The 17,853-nt window shown below is 30.4% G+C and overlaps 3 protein-coding genes across 9 annotated transcripts in view; 1 reads left to right on the top strand and 2 right to left on the bottom strand.

Moving 5' to 3' along the window:
• The window catches only part of LOC126864404 (telomerase-binding protein EST1A-like), a 150,239-nt gene extending 141,455 nt beyond the window's left edge, over positions 1–8,784 (bottom strand). Inside the window, exons 1-17 of one of the 3 annotated variants that reach the window (XM_050615712.1) lie at positions 8,668–8,784; positions 7,249–7,681; positions 6,886–7,177; positions 6,528–6,806; positions 6,203–6,450; positions 5,885–6,085; positions 5,682–5,814; positions 5,432–5,604; positions 5,105–5,326; positions 4,446–4,483; positions 4,157–4,370; positions 3,876–4,052; positions 3,263–3,787; positions 3,108–3,186; positions 2,915–3,025; positions 1,942–2,166; positions 1,697–1,758 (exon numbers count right to left, since the gene is read on the bottom strand). In XM_050615712.1, the coding sequence (XP_050471669.1) occupies positions 1,697–1,758; positions 1,942–2,166; positions 2,915–3,025; positions 3,108–3,186; positions 3,263–3,787; positions 3,876–4,052; positions 4,157–4,370; positions 4,446–4,483; positions 5,105–5,326; positions 5,432–5,604; positions 5,682–5,814; positions 5,885–6,085; positions 6,203–6,450; positions 6,528–6,806; positions 6,886–7,177; positions 7,249–7,681; positions 8,668–8,716 (3,461 nt within the window). In that variant the 5' untranslated portion in view covers positions 8,717–8,784. Of the gene's footprint in view, positions 1–1,696; positions 1,759–1,941; positions 2,167–2,914; positions 3,026–3,107; positions 3,187–3,262; positions 3,788–3,875; positions 4,053–4,156; positions 4,484–5,104; positions 5,327–5,431; positions 5,605–5,681; positions 5,815–5,884; positions 6,086–6,202; positions 6,451–6,527; positions 6,807–6,885; positions 7,178–7,248; positions 7,682–8,667 lie in introns of all 3 variants that reach the window. The other 2 variants (XM_050615711.1, XM_050615710.1) reach the window with 2 other exon arrangements.
• A 1,081-nt stretch (positions 8,785–9,865) lies between these two features.
• On the top strand, positions 9,866–13,206 carry LOC126864415 (3-oxoacyl-[acyl-carrier-protein] synthase, mitochondrial). 3 transcript variants are annotated; one of them, XM_050615753.1, is made up of 4 exons: positions 9,867–10,057; positions 10,299–10,465; positions 11,026–11,406; positions 11,479–13,206. In XM_050615753.1, the coding sequence occupies exons 2-4, from the start codon at positions 10,345–10,347 to the stop codon at positions 12,219–12,221; spliced, it is 1,245 nt and encodes a 414-aa protein (XP_050471710.1). In that variant the 5' UTR covers positions 9,867–10,057; positions 10,299–10,344; the 3' UTR covers positions 12,222–13,206. The 3 variants fall into 3 exon arrangements, with proteins under 3 accessions (XP_050471711.1, XP_050471710.1, XP_050471709.1); XM_050615754.1 differs by having other exon boundaries at positions 9,866–10,465; positions 11,134–11,406; XM_050615752.1 differs by having other exon boundaries at positions 9,867–10,465.
• Positions 13,192–17,818, bottom strand: LOC126864409 (gametogenetin-binding protein 2-like). 3 transcript variants are annotated; one of them, XM_050615732.1, is made up of 11 exons: positions 17,558–17,818; positions 16,382–16,589; positions 16,160–16,303; positions 15,874–16,086; positions 15,609–15,812; positions 15,366–15,534; positions 15,127–15,291; positions 14,962–15,051; positions 14,616–14,879; positions 14,131–14,535; positions 13,192–14,051 (listed from the first exon to the last, which is right to left on the bottom strand). In XM_050615732.1, exons 2-11 carry the CDS (start codon positions 16,570–16,572, stop codon positions 13,875–13,877), a joined length of 2,022 nt encoding a protein of 673 aa, XP_050471689.1. In that variant the 5' UTR covers positions 16,573–16,589; positions 17,558–17,818; the 3' UTR covers positions 13,192–13,874. The 3 variants fall into 3 exon arrangements, with proteins under 3 accessions (XP_050471689.1, XP_050471690.1, XP_050471687.1); XM_050615733.1 differs by having other exon boundaries at positions 16,382–16,547; positions 17,558–17,817; XM_050615730.1 differs by having other exon boundaries at positions 16,382–16,572; positions 17,558–17,817.
• Between the last annotated feature and the right edge of the window lie 35 nt (positions 17,819–17,853).

Genomic DNA, 17,853 nt, shown 5'->3' on the forward strand with positions numbered 1-17,853 from the left:
TATACAATATAAAGGAAGTTATTTATATCTCTGACTGAAAATACCAAAGTAAACAGGTATAATTAAAGAAAGAAGATATTTACGGTTTCTTGCATGAATATTTTTTTAACACGGGCGAGTCAACAACTTTATAACTATATCGTTTAACACCTTATCATTTACGGCCAATTTTACTCGAACATGTTTCGAGCACCTATTTTAATGAGGCAACTTTTTCACTTTTCATTTCAATGTTTCGTGTCTCGTTTTAAAGCCACGCTTACCACGTATACGCTATGAGAAATTTCTCATACGTTGCCACTAACGCGCACCTTAAGGTATACCATTATCAGTTTTCGATGTTACAACCCGACAATTACACATACCAATGGAATTACCGTCTAATATGCAATTCCATGAATTCAAGAGCACGGCACGACTTCATACGGTGCTCATTTAATATTAACTGCCATAAAACAGGCTACTTTTCTTCTGTCAGCATTTTATGCATAACTAGCCAATAGTTAATGTTACTTAGGGATCCAGAACGCTTCTGCTTTTCTCATTTTTCAAGACGACTAATAAAGGCAGAAGAAAACGACGAGAATCTCTAAACAAGACCACAAATAAAAGCGAGAACACGGTCAAAGACCTCTTAATGCTACTAAATATGTGCACCGTTCAAGACAGTTAGATGATCACCTAGTCAAATAATTTTATGATTGAAGAAGCTTTTCTACGTGTATTGTTAGGACGTTTCCTAATTTTGTAAATTTTGTAAATTTTCTTGGAATAAAAAAGTCCAAATCGATAGTAATCTAAAGTACAACACTTGGCCTTATTCTTTAAATATTTAATTTTTTAAGAAAATAACACAAGAATGGAATATTCAAAATGTACAAAATTAAAAGATTTAAAAAACATTTAATAATATTTCTCAAAACATAAATATTAAATTTTAATCTACGCCGTAACTCCCCTAAATTAATAGCGACTTATCGACAGCATTGGAACTTGGAATCTCTATGGTGCAATTAATAATGGACCGTATGGTGATCAAAGTTATACACAGTAAGCCCTTTGCTGAGCGGGAACTCTTCGTTATAGCTCTTCTGGGAGCCATTAAAACTATGTTCACGTAACAAACGACGGTACACGGGTTAATATCACAGCCTAACGAGAACACATGATGTACATATATTTTCTTACATGAATTCAAACACGTAATATCGCGTAAATTTCATGGAATAAAAACAACGAAAAAAGAATGAAATAGTTCAAATATAAATCCTTTCTTTCGAAACGTACAATAGTCGGTTAAACGAGCCAACATTTCACGGAAATATGCTGAACAAACACAGCAAACCCGCAGTTAACTCTCCACCGTGTATTTATAGAAGAAAACATAACAATTACCAAGTATGCAAAAACGTACTTCGGTGAAAACACGACAAAAAGTTACAAGTTGTTTCTTCGAATCATATTAGCTTACCGGTTATGCGTTTAAACAGAAATGAAACAGCGATAATTTCTCTTTTCTGTTTTAAATATATTTATATCCCCGTTCGTCTATTCAAAAGTTTATCGTACGAAGTATTATCTCGTATATGATCAACGAGATGCATTTCGCGTCTTTTACTTTTGAAGATACATATAGCTTTTTAAATTATTTTAAAAATGATAAATATTACAAATTATAAACAATAAAATCACTCACCCTATCTTATTGATCAGCTTTCCATGAACGTGAAGGTAGGATGTGACGAACCGTTTATTTACCTAAAACATGTAAGATTCACAATTTATATTAAAATACGATTTAATGGCATGATTTATTTAGAGATATATATCTAAAAATGTATTTAAAAATATGCTGCTGAAACTATACTATATTGTGTTCTATGATATAGATATTGTGTTCTATGATTAAAAAGAGAAGTAAGTTTGTTTATGCCATTTTACCTCAACGCTGCTTAATTGTGCCAATTCTTCTAAATCGCTATGAGATAATCTCGCTTCGTTGGCAGTGGCTGCAGTAGTTGTACGATGAACTCGTCTTCCACCAGGATGAATCCAAATTTCTCTTCTTAGTCCTCCACCAATATTGTTCGCTCCCTCTTTCTCTTTCATCCTGGCTCGTTCTTTCCACTCTCTCTCCTCTTTCCGTTTCCGTTCCGTCGATTCATACTATTAGAATACATTACAATTAAATCCTATACGTAGCTTGTTATGAAATTAAGGACAGCATAGGGCATAGCGTAAATGAGAGTTCATTGTCTTTATAGGAATCCTATCAATTATCCTATTACACCTAAATTCTCTCAAATACTAATGAAAGATACAAGCATCATATGTGTAAAGCATAAAAGGCTCTTTAAATGTTTGTATCTTTCGATTGCACCTATTTAAAAAATATGCATGCTAGTATCATGTGCGAAATAGTGCTAGTAACTAACAGAAATGGTGCTCTTATTTATAAAAAATAATTCAGCAAAATGCAGCAGACTATACTCAAAAAATGTTCAAACTATATGTTTCTATTCTCCATAAATACTACCGTCTCAAATCACTAATTACGCTATCAGTTATATTTAAGCATAGAATGATTTGCTTTCAAGTAATTATGATTGTGCGAAAAATATTGACTTTTATACATTGGACTATTAATAGTCGAAAGCGTGCGAGGAGGCATATGATGCGCAAAGAAAATTTATAAGAAAAATCCAATGCAAATAAAACAAAGGTATATTAAACGGTTCGAAAATAAAGAGGACTACTTCAAGCTTTAGTTAAGATAACCGGTATTTAGAGATATCACACCAAGTATCGAAATTTACTTACATAATGTAGATACTGGCAGCAAAACAAAATCAAAATATTATTAACGTTAGTATTAATACAAACATATAAGAAAGTACATAAATTTTTGTCTTACCTTCTTCCTGTTTTCATCAAAAAGTGCTATTAAACTCTCCCTTGCAGAATGGAAAGGATTAGATGCCATAAGAGATCGCATATAATAATACACCGCATCCAACTTTCGCCTCTAGAATCAAAATTCATATTTAATTTGTTTAATTTTATTTATTTCCTTTTTCATTCATCGTACACAAAGTGAAAATACGTACAGCATAATGTGCTAGTAATGCAAGCTGGTTGTAAGGTCTTCCATTCTTTGGATTAAGTTGTTGCGCTTTCAAATACCACCTAAAAGAGAATAAAATTTTGCATAAAATAATGTCATCTTTATAGGACGTAATAATAATGTCTATTTCCTACTTACTGCCGAGACTTTCCATAATTATTTGTTTCATTTGCCTGTTCTCTATATCTCGCCAAATCACCCAAAAATAGATATATTTTTTGCGCACTTACTAAGGCTAAACCTAAGATCCCAAGACCCTTAGGCAAAGTCGACGATGCAAGAAATGTATCCAATTTAAATTCGTATTTCGTTTCAAGAACAGTCAACAAACTCTCTAAATATACGGTACCATCGTCAATAATTTTTAACATAATTTTTTTATAATGTTCTCGACCTTCAGAACTTTCTTTAGGCATGCCTTTTCGCAGCATTTCGATCATATTATAAAAAAGTATTTTCCAAAAATGTTGTTCAACGTTCTCAGCTTGACAAAATTTGATATCAGTCTCGAGCAAAGTTTTTAAACTTTCTTGTAGAAAGTGTCGTATGTACAAAACCCTCTCCCAATTTGATGTAAAACCACCAGAACTTAGTATCCACTGCAATTCTAAATCTGCACGTTCTATATCCAAGAGTAAGTAAGGATTTTTAGCTACTCGAAAACTGTCAAATGAAGAATTATAAATTATTATTAGGATAATTATACTTATTTTTATTCATGATTTGCAATATATTTATTGATTTTACATACCTATCGGAGTAAGGATCATACCATGAAGGTCTTATATTTCCAAATTGGTCATTTGTCATGTATGGTGGTGGCACGCCATCCAAATGCGTTCCCTGGAAGTTATGATGAGTAGAGCTAATACCCCCATGGGATTGAAACACTGGTATACTTGAACCTTGAGATGTAGTTTCACTTTCTCTGAATGTAAAACATTCAATAAATCGATTAACTCTATTGTAAAGAAATTAATTAACTTAATAAAGAATTAAGAAGTACAGAAATCTTTTTTTATATATTTATACCTTTGTACTGCTGCTCTACTACTAGGAGAGATAATAACGATTGGTTTATTAGGATTATTGGGATCAAATAACGTTCTTTGTTGTTGCACTCCTTGTTGCCTCGAAGTTTGATGATTAGGTGGAGATTGGCTAGTATCAGGTAACACTAAAACACCCGGTGGTTGAGAACTAGTATATCCAGTAGGTGATGTTTGATGTGCTGTCAAAGTATTTGCTAACGGGACAGAATGTGAAGAAACACTAGGTGTTTGTCGACCATCGTCAGAATCACAAACTGACATTTTTCTACCTGTTCTCCAATTTTCATCTAGATATCGATCGGACGCTCTGAAAGTCATGTATCAATAAAATAATGATTTTAATTCCTAACTTAGACAACACCAAATATATGCTTTTTAAAACAATTTATATGAGGCTGGTCCAGAACGTAATACCTGTTTATGTATGAAAGCTATAAAAAACAATGGAATGTGCTTATAGAAGGATTTATTCATATGCTGACATATGAAATTTCCATATGAAATTTCATGTTTAAATAACTAATACTGTCTTTGTTTCATACGTTTAAAATGGCGATGCGAATTGAAAATCGCGCCAATTATGGACTGTCATACCTTTACACCTTTCGAATGCTGAAAACGTTCGTCCAAAAGAAATGTACCGCCAAATTACAATAGTTTCTGATTTAAAAAAAAAGACAAGCAAAATTGAAAGAGTTTTTGGGTGAATAAAACGCCTTGTAGGAAACACTGATTTAAAGAATGTGAAACACTAGTTATCTGAACTCGTGGCGGAAGTGTGTGACGGAGAGGCGGTGGTTGTATTGAAAAATAGCTAAGTATTATATAATACTAAAGTTATAAATGAAGAAAACATTTAAAAATGCATTTATATTGTTATAATTTTAAAACGGATATTACTTTCTGGACGTTCCTCGCATATACATACCTATGTCGATGAAGGTCATCAAAGTTTCGATTACCACCACGATAACTTCTATCTTTGCTAGATTCTCGACTACGTTGTATAATATTACGGTGTCTTTTGTGGTCATATCTCCTGCTACTGTTATTGTTTTTTTGATTATTGTTATAGTTATCATTTTCTCTATTTTGTTGATTATTTTGCCGATCACGACTATTAACACGAGCTTTATCTCTGCTATTACTCCTTAAAAAATATAAGAAAATAAATTTACTATAAAATAAATTCCTATTCTTAATATGTAAATTGTAAAGTATATAAATAATAGCTAAAAATTTTGGCAATTCTTACCTCCCTCGATCTGCCGCATGTTTCTTCTTTTTTTTTTTACGTCGACTATGACTACTTGTTGTAGTTTCATTTCCTGACACATTAACATTTTCACGTAAACTCAATACAGATGAACTACGACTTGCACGCTCAGCTTCTAACTTCTCACTTAATTCAACGTCTTCACTCCAATCCTATGTATAATATATGTATCCAAATACGATTATATGTTTCTGCACAATGATAAATGTATTTAAAATGAAATACTTACAAATGGATGTTCAGCAGATATATTTAATGCAGTGTTGATAGATTCACCTTTTGATGAACTGACACCTGAATTTTGTTGACCGTTCTTTTTTTCTTGTATTGTATTACGCTCAGATGTATTGCTACACCGTTGCCTTAAAGAAATCAAAACATAATTAATAAAGATATTAGAAAGATAAATATTTATTTATAAATAATCATTACGTTTGAGTGCGGTGAAAAGCTGGAGACGGAGATATTCCTCGACGATGACTCTCTGGCGATATTTGACGTTTGTTCACACTGGACATTGAAGTAACGGGTGATGCTGATGATGGCGGTGGTATTGTTGAACTATCTACTCGACTTAAACTTTCCATACTAGTATACATAGTACTATTACTGCCACGACGATCGTAAGATCTACTTTTAAAAGATACGAAAATTATATTAAATTGCTATCGTCCATACAATAAAATACAATGTTAAGAATATCACAAAATATAATACACATTTATAAATTATGTTTCTGCAGAAATATACCTTTGCATAAATTCTTGGCTTGGTGTATGAGATCTGGAACTTGGAGCTGAATACTGATCAGGTGTAACACACCTAAAAACGTTTGTTGAACTTTCTAAATCTTCTGGTCTAAGTCTACCTCTACCTCTAGCTCGTGGTGGTGCTGTATTAGACCAGCTAGTTTGTGGAGGTAATGGACCAGATGGAGGTAAACTTTGCATCGTTTGTGAATGTTGCATTGCAGGTGGAAAATTATAGTTTGATGGTGCCTTTAAAAAGATAATTTATATTTAACAAAAAATTTAACACGGTTTAATCAAATTTTATAAGATAATATTAATTTTACCTGAAATGAAGCACTATTGCTATTCCATGTATCTTCAGATGGTGAGGAACTTGGTGGTAGGGGCAAACCATTATCCAAAAGGTATTTTTTCTGGAATCTAGGTGGTAAGTGTTCTATTTTTATATTTTTTGGCAAACTATCTTTAGTGCCACCCCATTTGCCTGATGGTGGTTTGCCTTGAAACTTTTCTGGATGTCCAGCAGGTTCTACGCTACGTGTATCTCTAGTACGATTGAAATCATTTAAGTGATTCGTTGTTGCAAAAAGAGGTTCTGAACACTAAACAAATAAATATTGTAAATTAGTTTTATAAAGGAATTCTTTGGACAATATAAAATATCAACTTATTATTTCAGACCTGTCTAACTTCACGAGAACTATCTTTCTTATTTCCATAACCTCTGCTAGATAAAGGAGAATCAGATCGCCAACGCTCTTCATTTTCATTACCATGCCGAGTTCTTCGATTACCTGAATATCTTTTATCATGCTCATCTCGGTTTTTACTTCCACTTTCGCTATCTCTTCTACCATGACCACTTAACCGATTACGTTGACTATCACTTTTATGACTACGATTGGAATGAGAATCACGATCTTCACTATGCTCTCTCTCTTGATCCTGATCCCAACCTCCTTGATTGGGAGATCTAAGAGATAAGAATTATATTTTTATTCAACCCATTAATAATAAAACAAAATTATTTTCTATGGAATTCACCTATTTGTTACATCTTGTTCAGCCAATGCTTCTTTTACTTTTTTAGGTACATATAATAGCTGTTCTGGTTTCTTAGCTTTCCTTCTTGAATCTCCAGAATTACTATTTTGAGAAGAACCTTGTGCCTGTTCAATGCTTGTAATGCTTCTGTAATTAATATTTAGATCATTCAATTTTTCTGTTACATTTTCAACTTTAGACGATGGTGGATTATTTTGATTTTGGTTGGATTTATTGAGTTGTGACTGTTTTAAACGATGTTGGACGGAGCTGGATTTAGGTTTTTCCCGTGAAATATTTTCATTATCTAAATCATCTGTAGATCTTCCTGATTTTCGAAGAGGTCCACTTCCTGGCCTATATAAAGCTTGAGGTGCTCTATTTCCTCCACCTTTCATTCCTATTGACCTATCCTCTTCTAATTTTGAATTATCTGTAAATATAAAATTTCACATCTTCTAAGTAAAGTATGTATATCTTAATTATCTAATATATTATATTTATCTTTACATTATAATTTAGTTTAATTTGAAGTAGATACAAAATTAAAAATAATATGTTGAATAAATTAAATATAAATGAAATTGTGTTTGGAGTTATTAACTATTTATTAATATGTATAGCATTATAATAAATGAAATTTAATAAATGATAATATGTTCATAATCAATGTTTAAACACTATCGCTGTTTAAGCTGAAAGATTAAACTTAAAGATATATCTAAAGAAAAAACATACTAAAATTGCTAGATCTTACACGATAGCAATGTATACTGAATATTATGAAAAAAAAAAATAATTCATATCACAACTTGAATAAGGAATAAATTACAATATTCCTGTTTATGAAAGCATTAATATTTCATATATAAGTTATATATTTCAGTCATAAATGATTGCTCTAAAATTTATTAAATTACGGTTGGAGGTATATGTATAATGTATCTATAACTGTAATAGTCTTTTCCAATATTTTTAGCATATTAGATGACAGAAGTTCGTTCATATACGATAATTAAGTATTGCTATTAGTTAAATATAACACTTTGCTAAGTGCAATAACTAATAGTGATTGTTGACACTCTTGACAGTAACTGAAGTTATCAATTTACGAGAATTAGGAATAAAAGTTATATAATCCTTAACTGCTCAAGATAAATTTGCAATTTCTAAAAAAGTCTAATACAAATTATAATATATGCTAGATTTACTTCTTACACTGGTTAAATTTCACAACATATCACAGCATAATTCCCGCTGTATTTTTAGGTTAGCTTGTTTGGTGAGGTTAGCTCTGTAAATGCTCCCAATAGAATTGAAAAGGGGCATGTGTGTTTATTACGTACACACAAAATATAATCACGGGATTACAAATTAAGATATTTATATTATTCAGCGAAATAATTTTTTTCAAGGTACCTTGTAAAAATTCTCCCCACTTTTTGCGTCCTTTGTCGCGGTTCGCCATATTGAAGTACAATCACATCCAAATTTTTTAAAATCAGAATTTACTTCCAATCATGTATTCGGTTGATACAAAAACTCTAGAATTAATTACTAATTAATTTTAATAAACAATAAAAAATGTTAGCAGAAATAGATTTTACATACTACTTAATAAATTAATAAACTATTTTATTGTTTATTTAAATATTTTATTATTACTAAAAATAATTGTGAACAAATATATTATTTAATTGTAAAATATGATTTTACTTAAAAAAATGCAATAGTACAGTTTATATATTGCACATTAAAGTAATTTTTACAACTGTTTATTCAAACAGAATAAAACGATCTTCTTAAAATTTATCACACTCGACTAAAACATTTTCTATGATATTTGATAAAAACATAATAATAAAATAAATTAATATATTGCTTATAATAGTAACGTAATACCCATCCAATAACACTATAAATAATCATAAAAGATAAATCATATTTAACGATATATATACAAATATACATATTGTACGTATATGCATATATTTCAGTATTATACATATAAAACAATTTATTTCACATTCATAAAAAGTTAACTATAGATAACAGTAACAAAATTTCATTTTGGTATTAAATATATAAAATCAATTTTATAAAATTAAGATTAAACAAATACTCAGGATTATAGATTTTAGCGTCATATTTAGTTATATATCTATTGTATTCTACAAAAATATTCTTATTGCATATATTTTAAGGATTACTTGGTATTTACATTATATTTGTTGCCAATTATTATATGAACATAAAAGAGACTTCTGTAAAATGTAAAATATTGAGTTTTTCTTAGTAAAAAGTAATGATATAATAATATATAACCTTAATATATTTAACTGTATTTCAGTTTAGGGGACATAAAATTATTGTCTCTTTTTTGTATGTATTATAACAATTTTTGACGCATAGAATCCGAAAATGCAAGTCTTAACATTAGGAATCTAGCGATTCGAAAGTTATGCATATGTAAAGTTTAGCGTTTTTAGCACAGAAGTTTAGCGTATTTTACACGTTACTTTGACACCATATTGGCTTCTATCCATGATTCGTCCAATGAGTGGAGTCGCTGACTGTAAACAAATGCACGTGGGTGGCGGGATTTTAAATTGTGAGTATTGGATTAGGTTTGGGCACATAGACTTTTATACATTTGGACAGGTTTGAGTTACGTTTTATTCTCCGGGCATCGCGCCATGAGCCGACCGATTACATTTGTATGTACGAACCTATACAAACTGATATTCGATGAAGTTCAATTCAATGCTCATCTGTACTGACCAATCACATGATGGATAGAAACAATATGGTATCATACTAACCTGTACAATACGCTAAAAATGCTCGGTTTTATATACACATAATTCCTGAACCGCTAAATTTCTAGAGTTAAGGCTAGCATTTTTTAATTCTCCACGGCGAAAAATATTAGATAACAAAAACAAGTCAACAATTTTATATTCCCTAAACCGAAGTTAAACTATATATTTCTTTCAAATACTTATTCTTATCGGTCAAATGTTTACTCCGCTTGTTATTATTAATCGTAGATTAACAACCGCTGCAAGATGCAAACGGCGAGTTGTTGTTACAGGAATGGGTATAGTATGTCCTCTGGGAATTGGTGTACAAAATGCTTGGCAAGCACTTATTAATTCTAAATCAGGTATCACCAAATTGACTAATCCGGAATATGACAAGCTACCTTGCAAAGTTGGTAAGTGTTTTATATATTTTTATGTGTTCTAAATAAATTTGTATAAATATTTCAAATTTTTACATTCTATAATAAATTTCTAACATATAGGGTGATTCATAAATACATATCCATACTTCAGGGAATGAATCTATACATTGAAATAACTAAAAGACATCATATGAACACAAGTCTTATGTACTTTAGTTTTTGAGTTATGGATGATCAACGAAAATGTTCAAAGTCTGTCCTGTATCTCAATATATACATTGCAAGTCTTAATATTGTTGTATACACAATTGAAACGTATTTTGGTCTGTGTAAAGTTTATAATTTTTCTTATTTCTACTTCTACAATACACGAATAATGAACTTGCAAGGACATAATATTGATTCTCTAAAATTCTATCTGATTCGAGACATGACAAGCTTCTGCAATATATACATTCAATGCTAAAGTAAGCAATTATGTAGAAATACATGTTTATATCATGTTTCTTATTTATTTTAATGTGTACATTCAACATCTAAAGTATGCATTTGTGAATTATCCTATATATAATACAATAATATTTTGATAGCTGCATTAGTACCTAAAGGAAATGGTCCTAATGAATTGGATATCGATTCATATTTTACAAAAAGTGAATTACGTACAATGTGCCCAGCTACTCCTTATGCTTTGATAGCTACAGAAGAAGCATTGAATGATGCAAATTGGAAACCAAACAATGAAACTGATAAACGAGATACAGGAGTAGCAGTAGGAATTGGAATGATAGATTTAATTGATGTATGCACAACATATGAAGCCTTAAAAAAAGGATATAACAAAGTTAGTCCTTATTTTGTGCCAAGAATATTAACAAATATGGCTGCAGGACAAATTAGTATTAAATATGGTCTTCGTGGCCCGAATCATTCTGTGTCAACAGCATGTGCAACTGGAGCACATGCAATTGGTATTATAAGTTTGAACAAAGACCAAAAATATTTTCTGTTTACTATGATTATGTAATATAACTAATTTTTAGGTGATGCATTTCGTTTTATTCGTGGGGGAGAAACAAGTGTAATGATATGTGGTGGGGCAGAAGCATGCATCAGTCCTCTTGCTATAGCTGCTTTTTGTAGACTTCGAGCATTGAGTACTAACAAAAATGATTTTCCGTATGAAGCATCAAGGCCATTTGATAAAGATAGGGATGGATTTGTTATGGGAGAAGGTGCTGCGATACTAGTGTTGGAAGAATTAAATCATGCACTTGAAAGGAAAGCTAATATTTATGCGGAAGTGTTAGGGTATGGTTTATCTGGTGATGCAACACATTTGACTGCACCTAGTGAAGATGGTACAGGTGCTATATTAGCCATGGACAGAGCAGTCAAAGATGCTGGTATAGAAACTGTAGAAATAACTTTTATTAATGCACATGCAACTTCAACCCCTTTAGGTGATGGTATTGAACTGAAAGCTATAGAATCATTTATGGGACAACATAGTAAAAACGTAACTGTCTCTAGTACAAAAGGTGCACATGGTCATTTGTTAGGTGCAGCAGGAAACTTAGAAGCTGTTTTTACTATTCTGGCAATAAAAGAGAGTGTAATTCCACCAACATTAAATTTGCATAATTTGGATACAGAAACATCTTTAAATTTTGCTCCTAATATAAAGAAAAATTGGAATACAACCTCTAGACGCGTGGCATTAAAAAATGCTTTTGGTTTTGGTGGAACAAATGCATGCTTATGCTTTGCACAATATAATGAATAAGTTGATCATTAAACTAAAACTAGTTTGAAAAAAGCATAATACACGACGTAATCTAAACTAGTCATTCCTCAATGTACATTAATTAATACATATATAGATGGTGGGGCATTTAGATAGAAACACTAAAATATTTCTGTTACTAGCAGCTGTCTGAAAAATCTCCAAAGCACAAAGTTATATTATTTAAAGGTACATACAATAGTAAATAAAATTTTTTCTGAAAATCATTTTTTTTTAATGAGATTTTAAGGTTATCATCTTTTTTAATAGAAGCATATACTTTTTAATATATTAAATATATCAATTCATCTCTTCATTCTCTATAAAAATATATTATCCTATTTATGTCAAAAGCTATTACTTTAGTTTAGTTTTAGTCTTAACCTTAATTTTGTCAAATGTATAAAAGATAAAGATAATGTAAACACGAGAATACCACTTCGTTTCTTCCCTTGTCTTTCATATATTATAATTGACAAAATTAAAGTTAAAATTAGAACTAAACAATAGTTAGTTTATACATAAACATAAATACCTTTTACCTTTTTATAAGAAATACCGAGATGGATTGATTAATCTATTAAAATAGATGGTCCCAATAAAACAGACGACGATGATATTGAAATCTCATAAAAGAATGACTTCCAGGAAAAATTTTATCTACCATTACTAAGCAGTATAATTTTTAACTCTTGAATTTTTTCATATGACCATTAATAATGAAGATATTTCTGTGTTCCCATTTAAATGCTCCATACGGCATAGGTCGCATCTGAAAAACGATATATATGCATAATTTTACTTTTTTATAAGAAAATACATTTGAGATTGGAGTTTAAATATATTTAATACTTTTATCTAATGTATAATATGAAACTCTTGTAATATATTATCTGAGAAGAAAGCAAAATATTTTATATTATTATAGAAAATTGTACAAAAAAAACATAACTTGAAATAATATAATACATAATGGAATACAATATTTATTTTGTATTAATATTTAATATTTCTTGGCCATTTTATTATTACAACATTTACATTCATTTTGCAAGGAAACAAATCCAAAAAAATAAAATCCTCTTAAAAGTACATAGTAATTTATACAATTATTTACTACGTGCAATTGATCATTATTCGCCATATTTTATGACCAATACATGTTCACAAAAATTATCATTTAATATTTAATCATACATACAAGCATGTAGAAATCAGTCTCTTAATTCTGATCACTGACAAATATTTGTGCATTAATGCGACAATTCATATGTATTTCTTTTAATCCAGTTTTCAGAATTAATATTTGACTATAAACTTTGCTTTCATTCATTTACAATTACATTTTTGATCTACAAATGTCTTTTAGTTTTATAAATTCAGCTACATAGAAAACAACAGAATTCAAGGCATAATTGTTTCTTGGTACCTCTAGTTTATTAGATGCAATTCTTTGCTTACAGATAAACCATACCATACGATGTTCGTACGATGTATATCTTCAACAATATCTTATTCACATAGGAAGTTTGACATCCAATGATAACAGTTATATGAAATACATCTATTGCACTCCTGTTTATCTACTGGCAGTAAATCAATATAAAAAAGAAAGATTGTATCCTATTAAGTAACTGTACCTAGTAGGAATTCTTAATTAGGAATGGTAAAGGGTTTGTGATGACTGCATAAAATAGCAAAACGTCTTCTCAGTGTTTGACGCAGTTCTTGTCGCTTTTCAAGGACTTGGCACATTCGAGATTTAAATTCCAATACTTCCTCAGCTGGAATATAACTTTCTTTTTCTTCGTCGCCTGATAAATAAGAATCCTAAAAAGAAACAAATCATATTGGAGATAAAAACAAAGTCCTAGATGAAGTTCTGAATTAGAACAAATTACGCACTTACTTCTAACATTTGTGTAAGTGTTAACCCCCCGCCCCTTTCCTTTAACAACGAGATACTAGAACTGGAATGAACAAGTTTTTCAGATGGTCTTATATCGTGACAGTCCCTCTCATGGTTACAACATCCATCGCTACAAGCTACTTCCGATCCTTCTGGAGTACTAGGAAGGGAAGAACTGCTAATATTATGCTCCGACGAATAACCACAATCTTGCGACGATTGTTCACTTGAAGAACGACTTTTCCTTTCTGAGATTGACAATTCGAAACGTTTCTTCATTTCTATCCACATATTACATCTCTTGCTTGGTTTTCCGATCCAAGCATCTACTATTCCTTTAGTCATTGAATCTTTATAATCTCCTAGATTATGCCAATGATCATTTTCAATCTTTTCCGAAAGATCCTGTACAATAAAAGATATTTAAATCTTATAACGCACGATAAACGATATTTAGAACATGTACTGACACATTAAATTATTACCTTACACGATTCACACGCATCAAATAATTCTTCTTCCGAAAGGTTTTTCACAGGTATATTACTTTTCTTTGTTTGATTTGCAGAAATTTTGGTCTTTAATTCAGAATGTTTTTTAACCGTATTTTTTTGCATATTTGATGATTTTTTGGGGAATGCTAATTGTGTTTGACTTTGTGATCGTGATATACCAGACTTCGATTTTTTTACACAGTCTGGGCATTTACATGTAGGTGGTCCCTTATTTTTTGGATCTAATACTTGTAACTGCAATAGACAAATAATGGTTATTAATAATAGATACATACACTTATAATTAAGTAAAGAAATATAATAATAGTCTATCTACCTTATGTTGATCTATGTTTTGCGTTGTGGGTTTTGAATCCCCACAAACACAAGGCGTATCGCTACTACCACTTTGCTTTTTGCTTGAACACTAATAATAATTAATTTATGTCAGAATATTAAATACATAAATTTGGGAAGTCTAAATTTACAGATAATAGCATACATCACATGTATTTTCTTTTTCTTCTATCTCATATCGTCGTTCTTTCTTCTTTTTGCGTTTTAAACGTAACTTTTCTCGCCTCTGTTGTTTTGCTATTTCTTCTCTTGTTAATTCTTCATAGAGAAGTTCTAGTTGAGAAATACCTTGTTTGACTTCTACAGCCATCTGTGAAGAATCACATAATCATTTACAAGTAATTCTATTAATTCAGTAATATAAGATTTCATTATCAATTATACTTGAAAATTCCTAGATAATGCATCTACTGCAACAGCAGCTAATACTTTGCATACAGTTTCCTCTTCTCTTAATCGTCTATGAATTCTATGCAAGCGTTCAGCAACACACATTGCTAGACATGTAAGTACTTCTTCTTGAGCAATTTCTAACGTTTTTGCATGTCGTTCCCTGTAATTTAAAGGTTACTTCAAAATTGAATTACAAAATATAATTATGAATGACAATATCTTGCAGTTCTATACCTTCCCATCAATTCTGGCTGTATACGTCCCATAAGATTATCCATAAAATATGGATTTGTAGGTATATGTACATGTCTATCACGTATGCAACGTCTGATCCCATAATATAAAGAAGCAACATAGCCTTTTTCTTTCTCTGGTTCAGGCTCTGTTGTTAACAGAGAAAATGCCAGCAATACCTTTGTCCGACATTCGCCACAAAATCTATAATTGTAGATATGATACAAAAATTTTTGTAGACAATCATAAAAATTTATGAACTTACCGATGTTTACGTAAATACGTATCCAAAGTAGCCTCTAGGCTATTACTTTCAATCAATGAAAGTGCTAAACGACATGAATGATCCATGCAATCCCATACTTCTTTCCATGCACTTGGAGGAGGTCTCATACGCTGAATTTCTAATGAATGTAATACACATCTCCGTGATTTTTTATTTCTAGGTTGGCCTTCCACTAAACTGTTTAACCTAGTGCTATAGTAAATATTAGAATTATTGAATATCTCTAATATATTCAAGCAATATATATTCATATATATTGTATTACCTGTGTCCTTGCAACATTGTACAGAGCAACTGTGGTGATTCTAAAACATCATCTTTTATTGATAATAAACCTTCAGGTGTAATCACTAGTGGATCTAATGCTGGATGTCCTGATTTCATGAGGTCATAGAATAATCTCTCAACACTAAATGTATACAATACCAATTAATATAAAAAATTGACATATTCAATATGTATATTTTATTTAAATGTTTTATTATACCTTCTTCTGCAACCAACACATGGTACAGCTTGGCCTAAGATTGCAAGCATATCCTTGCATGTTACTTCAAATGATGCCTTAATTTCTTCTTTTGTAAGCATATTAAGTTTTCTCGTAAATTCATCCAGTTCTTTACCACAAACTAATGGACTATCACAGATTGCTCCTAAACCATTTATATCCATAACCATCTACAGAAAATTAAATACTACATTATAAGATTAAATTTAATTTTATTCTTTCTTGAACATTAAAGCTAAATTATACTTATGAAAAAAAATATTCTTTTTATAATGTACTCTAATTATATATTTAATTTATAATATATTCTAAACATATAATTTATAATATAATAATATGTGTCTAGCTTCATAACATTGAACAACCAGCTTGTATTTACAGATAAAAACACAAAATTATTTACATACAAAAGTTTTATCTAATTATAAACATATCCAAACATGATCAGTCAGAAATCTTAAACAAAGAAAACAGAAAAAGTGTTTGAGTTTATAATTATTCACAACACTATATGTATGTATCTATATATATATCATTTTACATGGAAAATATAAACTTTATGTAATTATTAAACAATTAATAATTTAGTGCAATTGGATAATTTGTGTAATTAGAAAAAAATTAAATTGAGTAATTAAAAAAATTACAATTAACAAATGAAATATATATAGGATATTTTATTAAAATTATATATTCGTATTTATTTTAGTCTTTCCTATATATGAAATAAAAATATAGTATATCGTCAACATTTTTATCAATGAATTTATAATTCATATTTTCATGTTTATGTCCATTTGTTCAATGGTATTTAATCAAAGAATGAAAAAAACAAATCATTTTGACATTCTTTTTTTCAAAAAGAAAACAAATAACTTTAAAATCAAGATAAACGCGTGTGTTCAAATAAAGATTGGAAATGATTACGAAAATTTCAATTTTATGAAGTGGCAGTAATCAGTAAATATTAAGCAGAGCACTGATATCAAACATAACACACCGAATTAATTATGGTATAAGCATGCATTCATTGCCACGTTTAGGTTAAGTCAGAAATATCATGGGATGCCATTACGTAAGTCCTGTTGAACTTTAAGCTTTTAGTAACCACAAACTGTAATTAAGAAACAAATGATAGAAAAAGATTATATTCACCGTAAGATTCTCATCGACAATGAACGGCATTTGTCTTCGTGTCAAATCGACCGGGTCATCGTCCCGCCAAACGTCCACTAACTTCGCCATCACTGTTGAATTCTTCTATTAATAACAATTATCAATCCGACAATATTCAATCTTGAAGCCCGTTACGATATACGACCACGAATAATTGTAATCCACTGGCACAAGTATACCAGAAAAATAAGTAGACACTATCATACGTCTGCCATTTGCAACGAGTGGTTTCTCACTTCCGCCCTGCGTGCATTGTCCCGCTTCCCTCTCTGTGC

Source organism: Bombus huntii, chromosome 4, assembly GCF_024542735.1.
Source record: "Bombus huntii isolate Logan2020A chromosome 4, iyBomHunt1.1, whole genome shotgun sequence".
Taxonomy (NCBI): domain Eukaryota; kingdom Metazoa; phylum Arthropoda; class Insecta; order Hymenoptera; family Apidae; genus Bombus; species Bombus huntii.

Bases quoted from the DNA above. Each gene is read 5' to 3' on its own strand.
- LOC126864415 (XM_050615752.1), top strand. From the start codon at position 10,267: ATGTTTACTCCGCTTGTTATTATTAATCGTAGATTAACAACCGCTGCA. The intron at 10,466-11,025 runs GTAAGTGTTTTA...ATATTTTGATAG, and splicing joins CAAGCTACCTTGCAAAGTTG to CTGCATTAGTACCTAAAGGA. The intron at 11,407-11,478 runs GTATTATAAGTT...ACTAATTTTTAG, and splicing joins AACTGGAGCACATGCAATTG to GTGATGCATTTCGTTTTATT.
- LOC126864409 (XM_050615730.1), bottom strand. From the start codon at position 17,647: ATGGCGAAGTTAGTGGACGTTTGGCGGGACGATGACCCGGTCGATTTG. The intron at 16,304-16,381 runs GTATAATAAAAC...GTATACATTTAG, and splicing joins TGTGTTGGTTGCAGAAGAAG to TGTTGAGAGATTATTCTATG. The intron at 15,535-15,608 runs GTATAGAACTGC...TTTAAATTACAG, and splicing joins CAGCCAGAATTGATGGGAAG to GGAACGACATGCAAAAACGT.